General features: G+C 40.1%; 1 protein-coding gene across 2 annotated transcripts in view; it reads right to left on the bottom strand.

Moving 5' to 3' along the window:
• The window catches only part of DDX17 (DEAD-box helicase 17), a 19,830-nt gene extending 3,829 nt beyond the window's left edge, over window positions 1–16,001 (bottom strand). Inside the window, exons 1-12 of one of the 2 annotated variants that reach the window (XM_045779477.2) lie at window positions 15,619–16,001; window positions 11,247–11,397; window positions 10,450–10,549; window positions 9,717–9,850; window positions 9,358–9,423; window positions 7,580–7,721; window positions 7,049–7,209; window positions 6,789–6,961; window positions 6,114–6,224; window positions 5,797–5,858; window positions 4,348–4,407; window positions 163–405 (exon numbers count right to left, since the gene is read on the bottom strand). In XM_045779477.2, the coding sequence (XP_045635433.1) occupies window positions 163–405; window positions 4,348–4,407; window positions 5,797–5,858; window positions 6,114–6,224; window positions 6,789–6,961; window positions 7,049–7,209; window positions 7,580–7,721; window positions 9,358–9,423; window positions 9,717–9,850; window positions 10,450–10,549; window positions 11,247–11,397; window positions 15,619–15,668 (1,453 nt within the window). In that variant the 5' untranslated portion in view covers window positions 15,669–16,001. The remainder of the gene's footprint in view (window positions 1–162; window positions 406–4,347; window positions 4,408–5,796; window positions 5,859–6,113; window positions 6,225–6,788; window positions 6,962–7,048; window positions 7,210–7,579; window positions 7,722–9,357; window positions 9,424–9,716; window positions 9,851–10,449; window positions 10,550–11,246; window positions 11,398–15,618) is intronic. The other variant, XM_045779478.2, reaches the window with a different exon arrangement.

The following is a 16,001-nucleotide window of genomic DNA, read 5'->3' as shown; positions in this document are numbered from 1 at the left end:
ACTTAGAAGAGATTATGAAAAACTACTCATCACTGTCCTCTGTTACTAAGCAACATACCCAAAAGCCTTCACAGGACTTGGGGGGGGGGAAAAAAAGAAAACAAAGACACAATGAGCACAAAAAGATACCTTTGGCAGTACCTGGAGAACTCCAGGACTTACCCTTACCCCCTCCTCCGCCGCCTCCTCTGTGGTCCACCAACTGCATCAGCTTTGGATTGATAGCCTGATTAGCCTCTTCCAGCACTTTGATCAGCTCTCTGGCCTGCTTTAGATTCCCTGGGGTGAAGAACGTGTAGGCGGTGCCCTTGTTGGTGCTACGGGCTGTTCGGCCAATACGGTGCACGTAATCCTCTGAACTGTTTGGATAGTCATAGTTGATCACAAACTTGACATCTTCCACATCTTCAAAACCAACGATGAGTCAGTGTGTAGGTTGATGTGGCAGGGAAAGAGAAGGTAAAGGACATGCCAACAACAGGTGGGAAGCACGAATGCAGATGACAGCAAGAGGAAAGAAGATTAAGTTAGTAACCACTCTGCACAGGAACAAAGAAAGACTCATCCCAACAGAGTAAAAGAGGATTAATGATTCTTGGGACATGCACAGGAAGTGGTGTCTTTATCAGCTGTAAAATCCTAAGGGAATCCCATCCAACCATCCAAACTCCTGCCTCTTCATTCTAACCAACATACCGGCAGGAATTGTACCGAATTCCAGTTCCTTTTCAAAACTGGAAAGTCTACGTAGAAAATAAGTAGTATCACCAATAAGGTACAAGGTCAAATTACTTCTACTCTGTTGGGAGAAGCCTGGCAAAATCTACCAGTAATATAACAAACTTACCTTTAAACCAGTCACAGAGCAAAATGAAAAAAGAAACTTCATATACTTTATTACTACATTTTCAAGGAGACTTAATTGAAATACTTGTATTAAAAAATGTTTGCTCTCATATTTAAAAAAGTTAAGTACACACCTATTTTCCTTTGCAGAATTATCCGAATTATCTTTCCCCTTTCAATTTCCGCAAGAGCACATTACACTAAAATTTCACTGTACTACCAAGCCCAGCTCTGCCAAATGAGTTTTTTTTTTTTTTTGCTCAACTCAAGGTTATTTCAACTCAGTACTTGCTTTAATTATTGCAGATTATCTACATAACCTGGGAAATTAAATAGCCAAAGAGGGTGGGAAAAACCATGAAACCTTGAGACAGTTTAATGTTCTATCCACTGCTGGGAATTGGGTTGAATAACCTCCTAATGCTTAAAGTATGTAAATGTTAGTGTAATGCTTTCAGCTAAATGTATATTTTTACCTACTTAAACAAACAAATCTAATATAACAAAGAATCCTAATGTTTTGTGGAAAAAAATCTGCATTTTACAAAGAATATCCAGAAAATATCCTAGATAAAACACAGATTTTTGTGATATAAATAATTAAAAAACATTCTCTGTTTGTTACCAGACCGATGCACACTCCCTCCTCCTTTGGGAAACCGCTGCAGCCGATCCCGTCTCTTTGCCTTTTATTTTTGGCGGCCTCCTTTCGAAAACTCCGCCTTCTGACACGGGACCACTGGAGCGCGGGGAGCATGCATCAAGGGTCCGTGGCAGTGAGAAGTCCCCACACACGCTCGCTCTGTGAACTGGCTTAGATGCTTCTCTGTAGCCCCATTTGGTTGCCAAGCGCCGGAGAACCTGGGTTCGGGTAAAAATTTCAGGTCCTCCAACGCCTCCCCCAAGGATAATTGGGGTGATTGTAGAAAAAAATAATTAATAAAAAAATGTAAGTTACATCCAAAGGGTCAGACTGCATCTATTGCCCAGACTGGATTAATTTCAGGGGGAAAGGGGAGATGATTAAAAAAAAAAATTCAGCTGTTGTTAAAGGGCCTGTGAAGAAAGGGGCATTATGTCTGTTTCTTATTACAGTAAGGCTCCTCAGTCTTTACTGACCCCTAAAGTCCTGAAATCACACCAGAAAGACGAGAAGGCAGTTATCACAGGGGGCAGCGTGAGTCTCCGGCTAGGGTCGTTGATGCAACGAAGGAAAAACAAAAATGTACAGGGCCAGGATGGATAGAAGGTGGGGGGATGGGAAATTGTGCTCCATGGCCGCATCTTCAGAGCTAGGATAATGCTCCTTCGTCAGTCCCATGGTGTCAGACCATGGGCAGCAGAGCAAGTTGAGGGACTGCCCTGAATACACAGATGTGTGCTTTCCTAGCAGAAAGCACTGGGGACTGGAGTCAACAGATCAGAACCTAAGACTTGGGAGTATTTCTGGAGGGGTTCACCAGGGGACAGATGTGGTGCCAGGTCTTCATACTAGAAAGGTGTCCTGTGTGTATACACATAGAGCTGGCTGCGGGCACATAGGAGCAAGCGCAGAATTTGGTTTTCTCCAGTCAAGCCTGCCCTGATGTTATTTGTGCACTGCCACAATATTATCTTGCTGCCTTTAGAGAAGATGCTGTAGCAGGGTAAGAAATTGAAAAAGTTATTGTTTTGGCCAGCTGCCTAAGATAACAACTTTTTTTGTCTGACAAGCCCTAGGACATGGCCTGATATCCAATCACTAATGGGGAGGGACTGAAACTAGCCAATAGGCTCATCTAGAGCTGCTTCGGGCCAATGTAGATTTGCCTCGGCCATGTACTGAGTGATCTGCAGCTGATATCAAAGCTTCTGTTAAAAAACAAAACAAAATAAATTCAATACTTTTAGTTTCACAGTGTGTAGTTTAAACAAAAAAAAAAAAAAAAGGAAAAATTAAAACTATCCCAGTGGAAAGGGAATAGTGGCTTCCTGAGGATGACTATCATAAAACTATGGGAAGTGAAGAACTTACCTGAAGGGAACATTTAAGAGGCCATCGCTCGACAGGAAGTGAAAAAAGGCCTGGTGACTCAGCTGAAAATTGCACCCCTGTCTGTGAGGTAGAAGCCTTCACTTTCCAGGATCTTGTAGGACCTTGGTCAGCATTCTGCCATTTTGGTGGGTTTTCCCCCTCCTTTTGATTTTTACAAGGCAGCAAACAAAGGGGCCCAAAACAAGCACTGATGCTGAGTAACAAGAAACAGACTCAGGTACCTTCCCTCTCCCCTCACTTGGATGAGTGGGGATGGGATGAAGAGTCTAAATTATTCTAATGGTAGCCAATTGATTTGGTTTAGAAATGCAGGGGGAAAAGGAACAAATATTTTTAATTGTCTAGGCAAGATGCACAAAGAAGCTACCAGCACATAGCAAGCCTGTTTAAAAACCACCATCACTGAAAGCTTTTGTGTAAACTGCTTTCAGGCCTCAGCCTCTTCTCCCAACAGGCCCGAGTTCTAACCGCACAGATCCAGACATGACCTCAGAGGGCAGAGACAGTTTTCAGTCATGGCTGCAGGTCACCACCTCTGAAGGAGGGAATGATGAGTGCAATGTATAGAAAGCCTTCATTCTTTTGTATTACGGTTGAACACTTATCCACTTTATGTTAAGTATTACAAGGGAATATGGTACTTCGCACCTTACTGGGCAAGAAATTCAATACCTGTCAATAATTTAAAAATCTTTGTGATAAAAATGTCATCTTTTTCTAATATAAAGGTTTGAGTTATACCTGGTTTACCTCAGAGTAACGGGATAAAGTACCACAAAATGGTTTATAAATCTTAAATCATAATGGGTGGAAAACTCCAAAAGAACACGAGCTTCAAATGAAGTTCTTAAATTGGAAGACAGCACACTGATGACAGAAACATGGGTGGGAAGAGGGGATAACTGAGTGTACACGATAATTTTACGCCAGTAAATACCATTGGGCAATATAGATTTAACTGCTGAATGGTAACACGCATTTATAGACTTATTTAATCCAAGAATGTATTATGTTAGCATTCATGGAATTGGACTTCCACACACACATCTAGCACAGACAGACTGGTATAGGGAGAACTGCGGACACTAGCTTCTAAGAGCCAGGTTCAATCGGGCTCTTTCTATCCAGCCAGAAAATAGAATAAAACCAGGAAGAAGCTGAGCCGTTCAACTGAATGTCTCCTGTCCCTCTAACTGTTTGAATAGTCATGCCTAGGCCTTGCTGCAGACCAAAGCCTGTTTGTCAGGAGCAGGAAGAGACTTTGAAAATAAAAGGAAAAACAAAACAAAACAAAATAACCAAGGTTAAAAAAAGTTGTTGGGGGGGGAGGGGAGAAAGTCACACTTTGTATTCGTCTCTTTTAAATATTTATCTAAACACACGAATATACAACTCTAATTTGAAATGACAAAGCTTTAAACCAAAAGATACATATACCATTGACAGAGACACCTATCTATACAAACCTAGCCCACGGGAGGCTACATCCGTGGCAATGAGGATGGGAGCCTTTCCTGAACGGAATTCTGTAAAACAAGCATAGTACCATGAAAGCCAAGTTATACAACCAAGGCTAAATGATTATCTTTATAAAATGACTGTACAACCATTTCTAGCTATCTGGCCTTTTTATTTTACCACGTTAAACTTCAAATAATGGTGTCAAAACATGCCAAACTCTTTTAAATTCAAGAGAAATAGTACTTTGAAAATCTTTATTATACTCGCTTTTAGCAGAGGAACAGACAATAAACTACCTCTAATGAAGTACTATGAAAACTCTGTAGCAATTCGTAACAAAATTAAAATGAGCTAGAATTTTCCCTTAAATTATGACACTGAAGTTACCTTCCAAATTAATACCAAAAGTAGAGGGCAGGGTTGAGGAAGCAAATTTAAAGATGTGGAGTCAAAGGAGAAACCCTACTTTCCTCTGCCCTCAAGTCCTGGCCGAGATCCTAAAACCCTTGTACACAGAGATGCTATGAAGTGTCTTTTATTCTTAGTCTTTGACCTTGCCTGGTTGCTGACACAGAGACCCCAAGTCCCTCAGAATTTCCTGAGTGATCACAGTGCCTTTTGTGCTGAGGCACTACTTGGTGGAATCCTGGAGAGCTTCAGGATGGGGGCTGGTCACGGGAAAGACCAAGCTATAAGACTGTTAAGAGCTTGGAACTTTCAGCCCTAGCCACCCCCCCCATCCCTAGAGAAGGGGAGACGGACTAGAAAGTGAGTTATTATCATCAATCAGGCCAATGCTATGAAGCCTCCATAAAATTCCAAAAGTAGGGGCACCTGGGTGGTGTAGTCGGTTGTGTGTACAACTCTTGGTTTCGCCTTGGATCATGATCTCAGGGTCGTGAGATTGAGTCCCACACAGGACTCCAAGCTCAGCGCAGAGTCAGCTTGAGATGCTCTCTCCCTCTCACTCTGCCCCTCCCCCTGCTCACCTGTTCTAAAATAAATCTTAAAAAAAAAACAAAAAACCACCCACCAAAAGTACAGGGTTTGGGGAGCTCTCCAGGTTGATGAACATTACATCACCAGAACATTAATAACGACAAGACCTTATTAAATAAAGGGTGGTCTAAGTTACAAAAAAGTGTAAACAGCCAGCATTATTGACCTTCAAGGACAGAAGAGATATGCTAAAAAAAAATGTCCCTAATACTCAATTAATGAGAGCAGAGATAGGCAAACTCTGGCCTACGGATTAAATCTGGCAGTATCTATTTTTATTTTTGCAACACAGCAAAGCTGTTTCTTTACATATTGCCTACGACCATCTTTTTGCTACATCAGAGCTGAATGACTGTTGACAGTCTTCAAAGCAGAAGTATTTACTTCTTGATCCTTTAGAGAAAGTCTGCCCATCCCTAAAACAGAGTACCGACAATGTTTAGTTTTGAACTCACCATTAAGTACCCAATCTCTTTCTGGTTGACTCTTGTCTCCATGGATACACATAGCTGGCCAACTGTCAGAAGAAAAGTGACCAATATTTCAGAAATCTTTAAAAAAGAGGAAAACTAAACTTTAAGAAGAAGTGCTACCACACGGAATTGTGACGGTTTATTAAGGCTACATGAACAGATGACTGTGTCCATCCAAAGAGTGAAGTGCATGACAGGCATTACTGAAATGTTATGTAACATTCATTATACCAATTTAGAAATTCCTACTGAACTATAAATACAAAACCTGTGGCTAATTACCTCTGCGCAGTACTCACCCATCTCTGCGCATCCGTCGAGTGAGGTCATCACAGCGTCTCTTTGTCTCTACAAATATTATTGTCTTATTTTCTTTCTCAGCCATTATTTCCTCCATGAGTTGGATCAACCTGAAAACAAGACCAGCAAAAATGCACACATTCAGAGAAGACCCCCCCCCATACATTATATGGAAGCTATGTCTACAATACCAATTCCCCAAAGCTACAGTACTTCCTTTTCACATTATTTTCTAGACAGCTGTTAACTATCCGAACTGGGATTTAATTCTAAGGATCCAGAATCCTTGCTTATAACCACAATGCTCTGGAAAATGAGATAAAGAATGGATAGTTGGAAAGCTAATAATGCTTTTAATGTTTTGGGGCCTCAAAAAATTTCAGACTTCTGGGGCGCCTGGGTGGCACAGCGGTTAAGCATCTGCCTTCGGCTCAGGGCATGATCCCGGCGTTCTGGGATCGAGCCCCACATCAGGCTCCTCCGCTGTGAGCCTGCTTCTTCCTCTCCCACTCCCCCTGCTTGTGTTCCCTCTCTCGCTGGCTGTCTCTATCTCTGTCGAATAAATAAAAAAAATCTTTTAAAAAAAAAAATTTCAGACTTCTTCAATGCTTTAATTTTGGGAGAATTATTAGGAAAGGTTTAACAGCATTATCAAAGCAGTAAAATCTTCTTACTTGTGGTCTTTTTCACTTTCCATGCAGACATCCACAATCTGGAGGATGTTGTGGTTGGCACTCAACTCCAGATTGCCCACGTTGATCTGGGTGTAATCACGAAGGAAATCCTCTGCAAGCTGTCTTACTTCTTTTGGCCAGGTTGCACTCCACATCAATGTCTGCCTATCAGGCTATCAGGAAAAGAAAAGCTTTCTTTTAGGCTAAGGAACTGTGACAGGCAATAAGCATAAAGACAGAGTGTCATCAGTTTTACACACCCTGATTTGGTCCACAATTTTACGGATCTGAGGTTCAAAGCCCATATCAAGCATCCTGTCAGCCTCATCCAATACAAGGTAAGTACATCGGCGAAGATTTGTTTTTCCTGACTCCAGGAAATCTATCAGGCGCCCAGGAGTAGCTATACAGATCTCAACACCTGTAAAACAAAACCAAAGATGTAGTACATTAAGAATTCTTTATATACACTGTCCAAGCCTCAGCAAACTAAGCAGCACCAGCTCTGGTGGTTGCATTCAATAGTGCAGAGCACTAGCTAAATTTTAACACAATACTTGGAAAAGCATGACGTAGATTTATGCATAATCATCAGATCCCCACAAAGTTTAAGTCTCTACTATGTTAAACATTCTCTTAATAGCAGTTTAACCATACCTGAGAATTTCTAAGCTGCTGAAACACTGATTTTTTCCAACAAGAACCCACTAGTTTCCTCTCCAAATTTGTTCATAAAAATTGGTAAAATGAGAAAAAACATTAGTTCTTACATTTTTTTTTTTTTTAATTACCTCTCTCCAAGTCTCGAATCTGAGGACCTTTAGGAGCACCTCCATAAATGCAAGTACTCTTCAACCTAGAACATTTGCCGTAGTCATCAGCTACCTGCTGTACTTGCTGGGCAAGCTCTCTGGTAGGAGCCAGAACTAGACACTGAAATAAACACACATGTTTAAGACACCTATCCCAAGTTAAAAAAGAAAAAAAACAAAAAAGGTTACCTAAATTCTTTTTCTATTGTCTAATCTGGTACTTTAAAATTATGTGAGGGAGTGGGGAAGGCAGAGAGTTTAAGACAGTGCCGTGGAGTGTGGCAAAAAACAGAATATTTAGCACGTGAGATGGTTTACTTTTGATATGGGATTCATTATAGTCTGTGTACTATTTAAGTGGATTTACAGATTATACTACCTAGTTTTAACTAAACGATGCTCACAAACTGAGTAAGTGGCTTTAACCATGGATTAAATATTAGGAAAAAAACAGATGAATAAGGTAATAGCAAAGCAGATACTTTTCTGACTTCTAGTTTAAGCTTTCAGCCAGACACATTTGGCAAAAACAATGACTTACACACAATCAAAATAACACAAAATTAAAACTCTTTGAAATAGGTTAACATACACTGTTAACAACTGCAACCTGTTCTGTGTACAGATCCATGAGATATTAGCTAACAATAATGAAGCTTATTCTACTAGCCATATGGAATGTATTTCATATTGCAAAGTAATGTATTATTCTTTTTGTGAGTATTTGGGAGACTGTAATAATGTACCTATTTGTAAAAACAAAAAGCTGATTTTTTTTTTAAGATTTTATTTTTAAGTAATCTCTACACCCATTATGGGGCTCCAACTCACTGAGCTCAAGAGCTGCATACTCTACTGAGCCAGTCAGGCACCCCTTGATTTTTAAAAAACAGGTAAGATCGGTAGGAGAAGAAAGGGATAAAGAAGGGGGGGTAATCAGAGGGGGGAGTGAAGCATGAGAGACTATGGACTCTGAGAAACAAACTGAGGGCTTCAGAGGGGAAGGGGGTGGGGGAATGGGATAGGCTGGTGATGGGTAGTAAGGAGGGTACGTATTGCATGGTGCACTGGGTGTTATACGCAACTAATGAATCACTGAACTTTACATCAAAAACCAGGGATGTACTGTATGGTGACTAACATAATATAATAAAAAAACATTAAAAAAAATAAAATAAATGCAACTGTTTTTTATTATTAAAAATAAATAAAGAAATAAAATCTTTAAGAAAACAGGTAAGAATTATTAAAAATGTTTCATAACCACTACACACATTTTACAGAAAGTAGTGTAAGTGAAAATAATCACCAGAAAACCATACTGCTTTATAAACATTTACAGAAGTATTTCTTAACCACAAAGAATACACATCCTAAATCTGACTTACATACACATGGCAGGGACATCATATCCCAATTCCTTATCCCTCACAGCATCATCGAGCAATTCAGAAGTGTATTTGAATTTACTGCAGAGTAAATGCAGTAATATGAAGTAATATAAAGGCAGTACACACAGTGTCTGTTAAGAGTAAGACTGGTTCAAATTCAAACTCAGCCATTTAACAGCTGTATGACTTTGGACTAGTCATTTAATAGCACTATGTCAAAATTTTATCAGTAAGATGGGGATAACATCACTACTAGATATGGAGGGTGGGTTTGAGAATGAAATCTGAAAACACAAGCAAAGTACATTGCCTGGAACACAGTTATCATTACATTGTGGTTATCTTTAGAATTATAAACACACTTACAATTGGGCCATCTCCCCTTTCCAAGTACGGCTGGTGGTTAATATGGACAATCGCAGGGAGCAAATACTGGGGGGGAGGAAGAACAACAGTCTTATTCCAAAACTAAGCCATTATTCTAAATTATCACAGTTAATTGATAATGTCTAACCACAAAAGTGAAAACAGAACTCACAACTGTTACACATTATGTGTAACGTAAACTTGAACACAAAATACTTGCACACATTTCTCATAGCTAAGAAAGTTGAAATATTACCTAACTAGCTGAATTAGAATTTTTTAAGAATTAAGAATTAACAGGATAATCAGAATAGCAAAATAAGTTACCACAACATTAACATTCCCTTGCTGGTACGTACCGCCAGTGTCTTCCCAGACCCAGTCTGAGCAATGCCCACCATATCTCGGCCACTGAGAGCCAAAGGAAATCCCTGGCACTGAATCGGAGTTGGTTCTGTAAAGTGCTGATCCATCAACACATCCATTACATATTCTGTAAGGGAAGCGATGTCGGTGCTTTTAGGTAAAACTAAGGACAAAGCCAAAAGAACCCTACGAAACTGTTCAACTCAACAAAGGAAAGACTCACGCAGCTTCGTATCTCTCCAAGAGAAATGCTGTTTCTTTCTTTAGTTACTCAATCTCTGACCTGCTGACTTCTACCTCTCAGGACTGTTGCCTTAGCTATCTACCGTTCCCTTCAATACTTTACCATCACTGCCCTAAAGTTTCTAACAGAGCATGGGCACAAGGCTGTTAGTCACATGTTTGCCAAGTTAAGCTATATCCAGCTAGAAAGCAATTTCGTTCTGTTTTCTAAAAGGTAGAGGCAAAACTTCTAGGGGAAGATGAAAAACTCAGTTTTAAAATGAAGACTAGATAAGCATAAAAAATCTCTTATGCAACAATACAGCATTTACTTCCAGCTTTGAAGTTAAAAAAAAAAATTACATGTTACCACCTTTATGAAAGGCTTCTACCTGCCTCTTCAACAAAATACAGAGCCTGAACCAAAACCTTTAAATAACCCATTACCCATATTTACCATTCAACAAAAATTAACAATTACAACCTGGTTTGAAGAACACTTACGTGGGAAGTTAGCATGATGGAAGGCAAATACAGGTTTAGGACAAACATCTCCCCCTCTCACTGTAATTTCCTTCTTTCGGCGTAGTTCATCAACCTCATACTATGGAAGAAAACAAAGTAAAAAAAATGAGTAAGTTACTCTAAACGTGCAAAACTTTATGTTCCAGTCAAGCTGAACAATGATCTAATCCACAATTACACTAGAAAACATGTCTAACAGTTCTACAGTGCTTTCATATACAGTCAACTTAAATCGATTTGTAAGGATCCCCCCAACTTTGTGAGTCAATGAAGCAAGTGACAGAGTTCCATTTTCCCCATGGGAAAGCAGATACTCAGAAATATTAAAAGTAATTTGCCCAAGGTCAGAACTAGGAAGAGGGAGAAAAAGTGGAACTTGGGACTAAGTGCTCTTTCCATCACACTTTTTTTTGAACGAGTAACCATTCCATGAGTAGAGTCCAAAACAATCACAATGAGGTCAAAAAAACAGAAGTACATTCCGCCAATGTTTTAAACCTAACTTCGTAGATGAAAGGACATGAACCTCATACACAGTTAAAATCTCATACATGACAAATTGGGAAGCATAGCCAATAAATGAGAACCAACAATAGATTAGGTATGTATTTAAACTATTTCCTCTTATGAGTACCAGCAGTCTTAATAAGAATCTAAGGGAAATACCACATGAGAATAAAACATCTAACAGCAGTAAAGGCTGCCTAATATGTCAACTTGGTCATTATTGTGTATAGAAAAAAAGGTAAATCAATCAATCAATCCCCAAAACTTACCGGAGTCAGCCTTGCCACTTCTGGATGCTCTACATAAAAATTCTTCTCAAACTTGGGGAGCTCACTCAAATCCCACTTCTTTTTACGTAAACGCTCCCCAGGATTACCAAATTTCTTCGGAGGAAGGCCACCGCCACCTCTTGCACCAAATCTAGAAACATCAAAATTTTTACGTTTTTTAGTATTAAAAAAGCAATATACCTTAGGTGGCATATAAACAAGCAAAAGATTTTCTTGTGAAACAGTAATTTTTTAAAATTCTTTTTCAAAGGTATGGAGAAAAAGTTTGTAGAACTTCCTTTACTATCCCATGATATCGTTACAGGTATGATTACAATAGGTGAAAAATTAAAAACTCCCATGCTTAGAAAAATATAGGAATTACAACACAGATTCTAGAATCACTGAAAAGGTTTGAATTTTGATTCTGCCTCTTATGGTATGATTTTGAACAATTTAACTTCTCTGTACTCCAGTTTCTTATGCAGACATAATACTACCACTTACTTCAGAGACTAAGATGAAGCGCTTAAGAAAGTACCTGGCATAGTAAGCACTCAGTACAAATTAGCATAACTATATTCACTCAACAGTTACTGTACCAGGTACTGTTTTAAGTGGTCCTGGAGATATTAAATTGAATAAAACAGAAGTCTATTCCTGTGTAATACTCAGACATGTAGGCAAGGCAAGACATTAGTTTAAGTTTAAATTAAAGGCAACATTGTGGACAAGCAAGAAAAAAAAGACTACAAGCCAAGTTGCCCCATACTTGAAGTTTCTTGAACCTTTTATCGATAACTGTGGTAAGCACTCCTATTGTCTGCTAATCTAAGGAAAACTACTAGGGCCCCTCTAAGACTAGTAGGCTACTCTCCACCTTTAGTTTATGCTAATGAATAGCCAGAACTGATTTATGACCTCTTCTTCCTCTTCATCTCCACGTTTACTTTCTCCTTTTTGTTCCCAGGGAAACAGAACTATTAACTATAAACAAAAAAATACCAGTAAATCTTATTTAAGGTTTTACTTATTTTAAGTTCATTCTTTTTAGTAATCTATAACGAAATGTGGGGTTCAAACTCACGACCCCAAGATCAAGAGTCACATGCTCCACTGAGCCGGCCAGGCACCCCTTATTTAAGGTTTAAAAAACTCAAACAGATTTAAAGCCAATCTTTATTTAACATTCCTAACAGACAAGTTCAACTGGAATACAAATGACCACTAGCCGAACTTGCAATGTTCTCACTATTCCTAAAAGATGGTCCTCATTTCTGTATTTCCACCTATTAAAGTATGGGGCATTGTTCTGTATACAAGTAGTATACACTTACACTATGTTTTCATTCCGTTTCCTTACTCCTGAATTTGAATTCCCTTTTCCACTCTAACCCACTCATAACATCATCTTGCAGATGGTTCCACTTTATAATTGACAGCCAGTAGCTGTATTACTTTAAAGGGCCTCAACTTCCTGTAACTCAAAGTGTTCTAAAACTTACTCAACTAGACTTTCTCTTAATACAAACATACAAAGATGGTTGGTGGGAAATTTTCTTGGGACCAGAGTATCTACACTCAATAGGTAGAACTTGATGGATTCCATTTATACTACTGAACTGGTAAGAGAAATCAGGAATCAAAACAGAAGCAAAGATATATATATATATACATATATTGAAGATAGAGTATCAATGACTTCTTCAAGTTGCCTTCAGGCCCAAAGCTCAATATTGAATAATCAAAGACCACTTGGATGAACCCCCCTTACAAATGAAGCAACTATCACAGATCTAAATAATAGGTAAGCTAAGTCTTTAGATTTTCAGGCTTACAAAGAATTGTAATACCAATTTTTAGAGACTGTCAGCCTACTTTATAATTTATGTGGTTCCTAGAAGGTGCTGTTTCATTCAATGGTGCTCCTGCATTCCAATGCTACCCAGACCTTAAACTAACGATCTACAAGAAAACTCTGGAAAGTAATGTTCCTTTTAAGGCGTATTCAAAGAAAGGAAGAGGTTTTTCCCATCTCCCTATTGTCTTGACTATTTATCCAAGACATATCATTCTAGACTACAGATATAATTTGAAACATGGAGTTCTTTAAAAATTTGCCGTCTTCCACCTTTATAATTGAAGTTTACCTCAATATTCAAGTGTAGCCTCTTATAGAATTTTTTAGCACATTGCTGCCATCCTTCAAAGATGCACATATCCTAATCCCTGGCATACTATACTGTTCATTAAATATTTTGATTGCTTTGCAATAAATGCAGCTCTGAAGATATATATATATATATTAACATGCAATATCATGCTAGTTTAAATGTACAAGGCACATCACTTTGGGATTTTACAAACACACATCCACTGATCTCACTTTCATTCCCTTTTCAAAATAATAATCCATTTCAGCTCTGTAACATTCCATTAAGAATGTTAAAAATTCAAATCATAAATGAAATTTCATGGTAAATGTAGAATTAGGACACAGACCTTATGAAAAAGTGTCATTTTGTTTGAAAAGAACAACAAAAAAAAATGTCATCTTATAGTCAATATGGGGTAAAGTATGGATCAGTAATTCACTTTTTCAAATACTTTTATTGTTAAACATATATATGGTTAAATTATTAAACCAAACACCCACAGCAAAGAAATAGAACATTATCAGTACCTTGGCAGCTCCCTGTGCCTATTTCAAGTTTACAAACCCCATAACGACCACCTCTGGTCATATGTAGCCTTATAGGTATTCTTTTACCACGACCTGCTTTTTCACTCTATGTTTGCGAGTCATCCATGCTGATGCACGGTTTTTCTTTTCACTGCTGTATTGTATTCTACTGTATGAATACCCACACTTTATCCAGACATATGAGCAGTTTCCAATATTGTCATGGACAGTGCTGGTATAAATACTTTTTATACATGAATGCTGGGGAACATGTACAAGGATTTCTATAGGCCTTAGTGTCTGGGGTATAAAGCTTAAGGTAAGAATTACTGGGTCATTTTCTACTAGGTAATGTCAAATTCTTTGTCTTAAGTGGTTGCGCTGAAATTCACTTCTAAATATAGCTGTACTGTGAAACACTAAGCAAACATTCCACTTCTAGCCCTCCAAATTAACACTAAGTTCAAATATTTTCCTTCCTAACAAGGCATAAACAAAGTAATCCCTTTTATTTTGTAATTCAAGTGATAATAAGTGCTTGTGACCAGAAGGTCTGGGACTTCTGTATTTGAACCACAAAAGACAAAAAATGTTTGGAGAAAATATCATTAACAACACCTACTACAAAGAGACAATTTCACACAGTATCTCAATTCCGGAGAACAACGCACAAAGTAAAGGCAATTATTATGTCCATCTTCAGTTGAGAAAATAGGCTCACAAAGGTCCAAGAATTATTGCACAAGGTCACACATACATTAATAACTGGCGTTGCATTACTTTTTATCCAGATATAAGACGTTTATTACAAAAAAGTAACAGCACAAACGAAGATTACTCTGTTAAGCAACTTTTTCCTTTAACTGATGTTAAGATTTCAATCTCAGTATCTGGGAAGACTTCAGGTTTAATCTTGTTAACTCAATCGCGGCATTATCCCACCAAAAACTTTCTAGTCAGGCCGGGAAAACTAATACCCCAGCCCAACTGGAGAAGGAAAGAACGGAATATGGGGAGGAACCCTATAGTAACAATAAAACAAACCCTTCCCTCCTCAAATAATTTCATTTAGATGGCAAACAATTCCACTGCTTTACGGTCCAATGTGCCTCCTTCGAATTATCTGAGATACGGCCAAAGGGGATTTAAAGATCTATTTAAAACTAGAAATGAGCCTTTTGGTCTCTAGTTTTCCAGTTCCATTAAGAGCGATCTCTGGCGACAGATAACACAAGGGAAGCCATTTGGCGTCAAGATTTTCCCAGGCCGCACTCGGAGACCTCCTCCTCTTCTCAGCAAGAACATCCGTGTTTTACAGATGAGCGCTGAGGCCTGGAGATCAAATGACTTGCCCAAATCGGCCGGGCTCGAAAGCCGGGCGCCGAGGCGCCGCTCCCGCACTCCGCCACGACGGCGGTCCGCAAGGAGAGGCTGGGGCGTCGCCAGGCCGCCCCCCCCCCCGGTCACCCGTGATCCCGGGGCGCAGGCCGACCCGCAGGCCCGCGCACCAAACCGCTGTTATGTCCCAGGACGCCTTGCCTCCCGGAGGCGGGGGCGTCGCTCCCAGGACCGCAGTCCGCTCCAGGTCTCCCGCTCCGCCGCAGGCTGCGGTCTCCTCAGGAAACAACCTTCCCCCCTCCCCCCGGCCCACGCACACGCGAGGCCTTCTCTCCCCCCCTCCCCCCTTACCCTCCACGGTCACGATCCCGGTCCCGGTCCCCAAAGCCGCCTCCGCGCATGGTCCCAAACGGATAGATATCTGGGAGCGGGGCACGGATGGCCGGGCTTGGGAGGGCCTGCGGCTCCGGTCTGGTGACGACCGATGGCGGCGGCGCCTCCGCTGTTGGGGCGGCGGCAGGCGCGGCGCTCTCTCGCTCCGACGCGCTGTCTCCCGTCGCAGACGCCACCGTCGCCGCCTCTCTCGTCGGAGACGGGAGCAAAACACAGAGAATCGGGGTTATAAAAACAGTGGGTAGGTTTGGCTACGCTCAAACCCGGCAGTGCCGCGGTTTAGGCGTCTCCTTCCTTCCCAGCGGCTGCACAAAATGGCGGGCGGCGCTGAGACTGCTCCA

Source organism: Ursus americanus, chromosome 17 (genome assembly GCF_024610735.1).
Source record: "Ursus americanus isolate L20-20 chromosome 17, mUrsAme1.1.p, whole genome shotgun sequence".
NCBI lineage: Eukaryota > Metazoa > Chordata > Mammalia > Carnivora > Ursidae > Ursus > Ursus americanus.
Note: the sequence above shows the minus strand (reverse complement) of the source record. Positions and strands in the feature narration are given on the sequence as shown.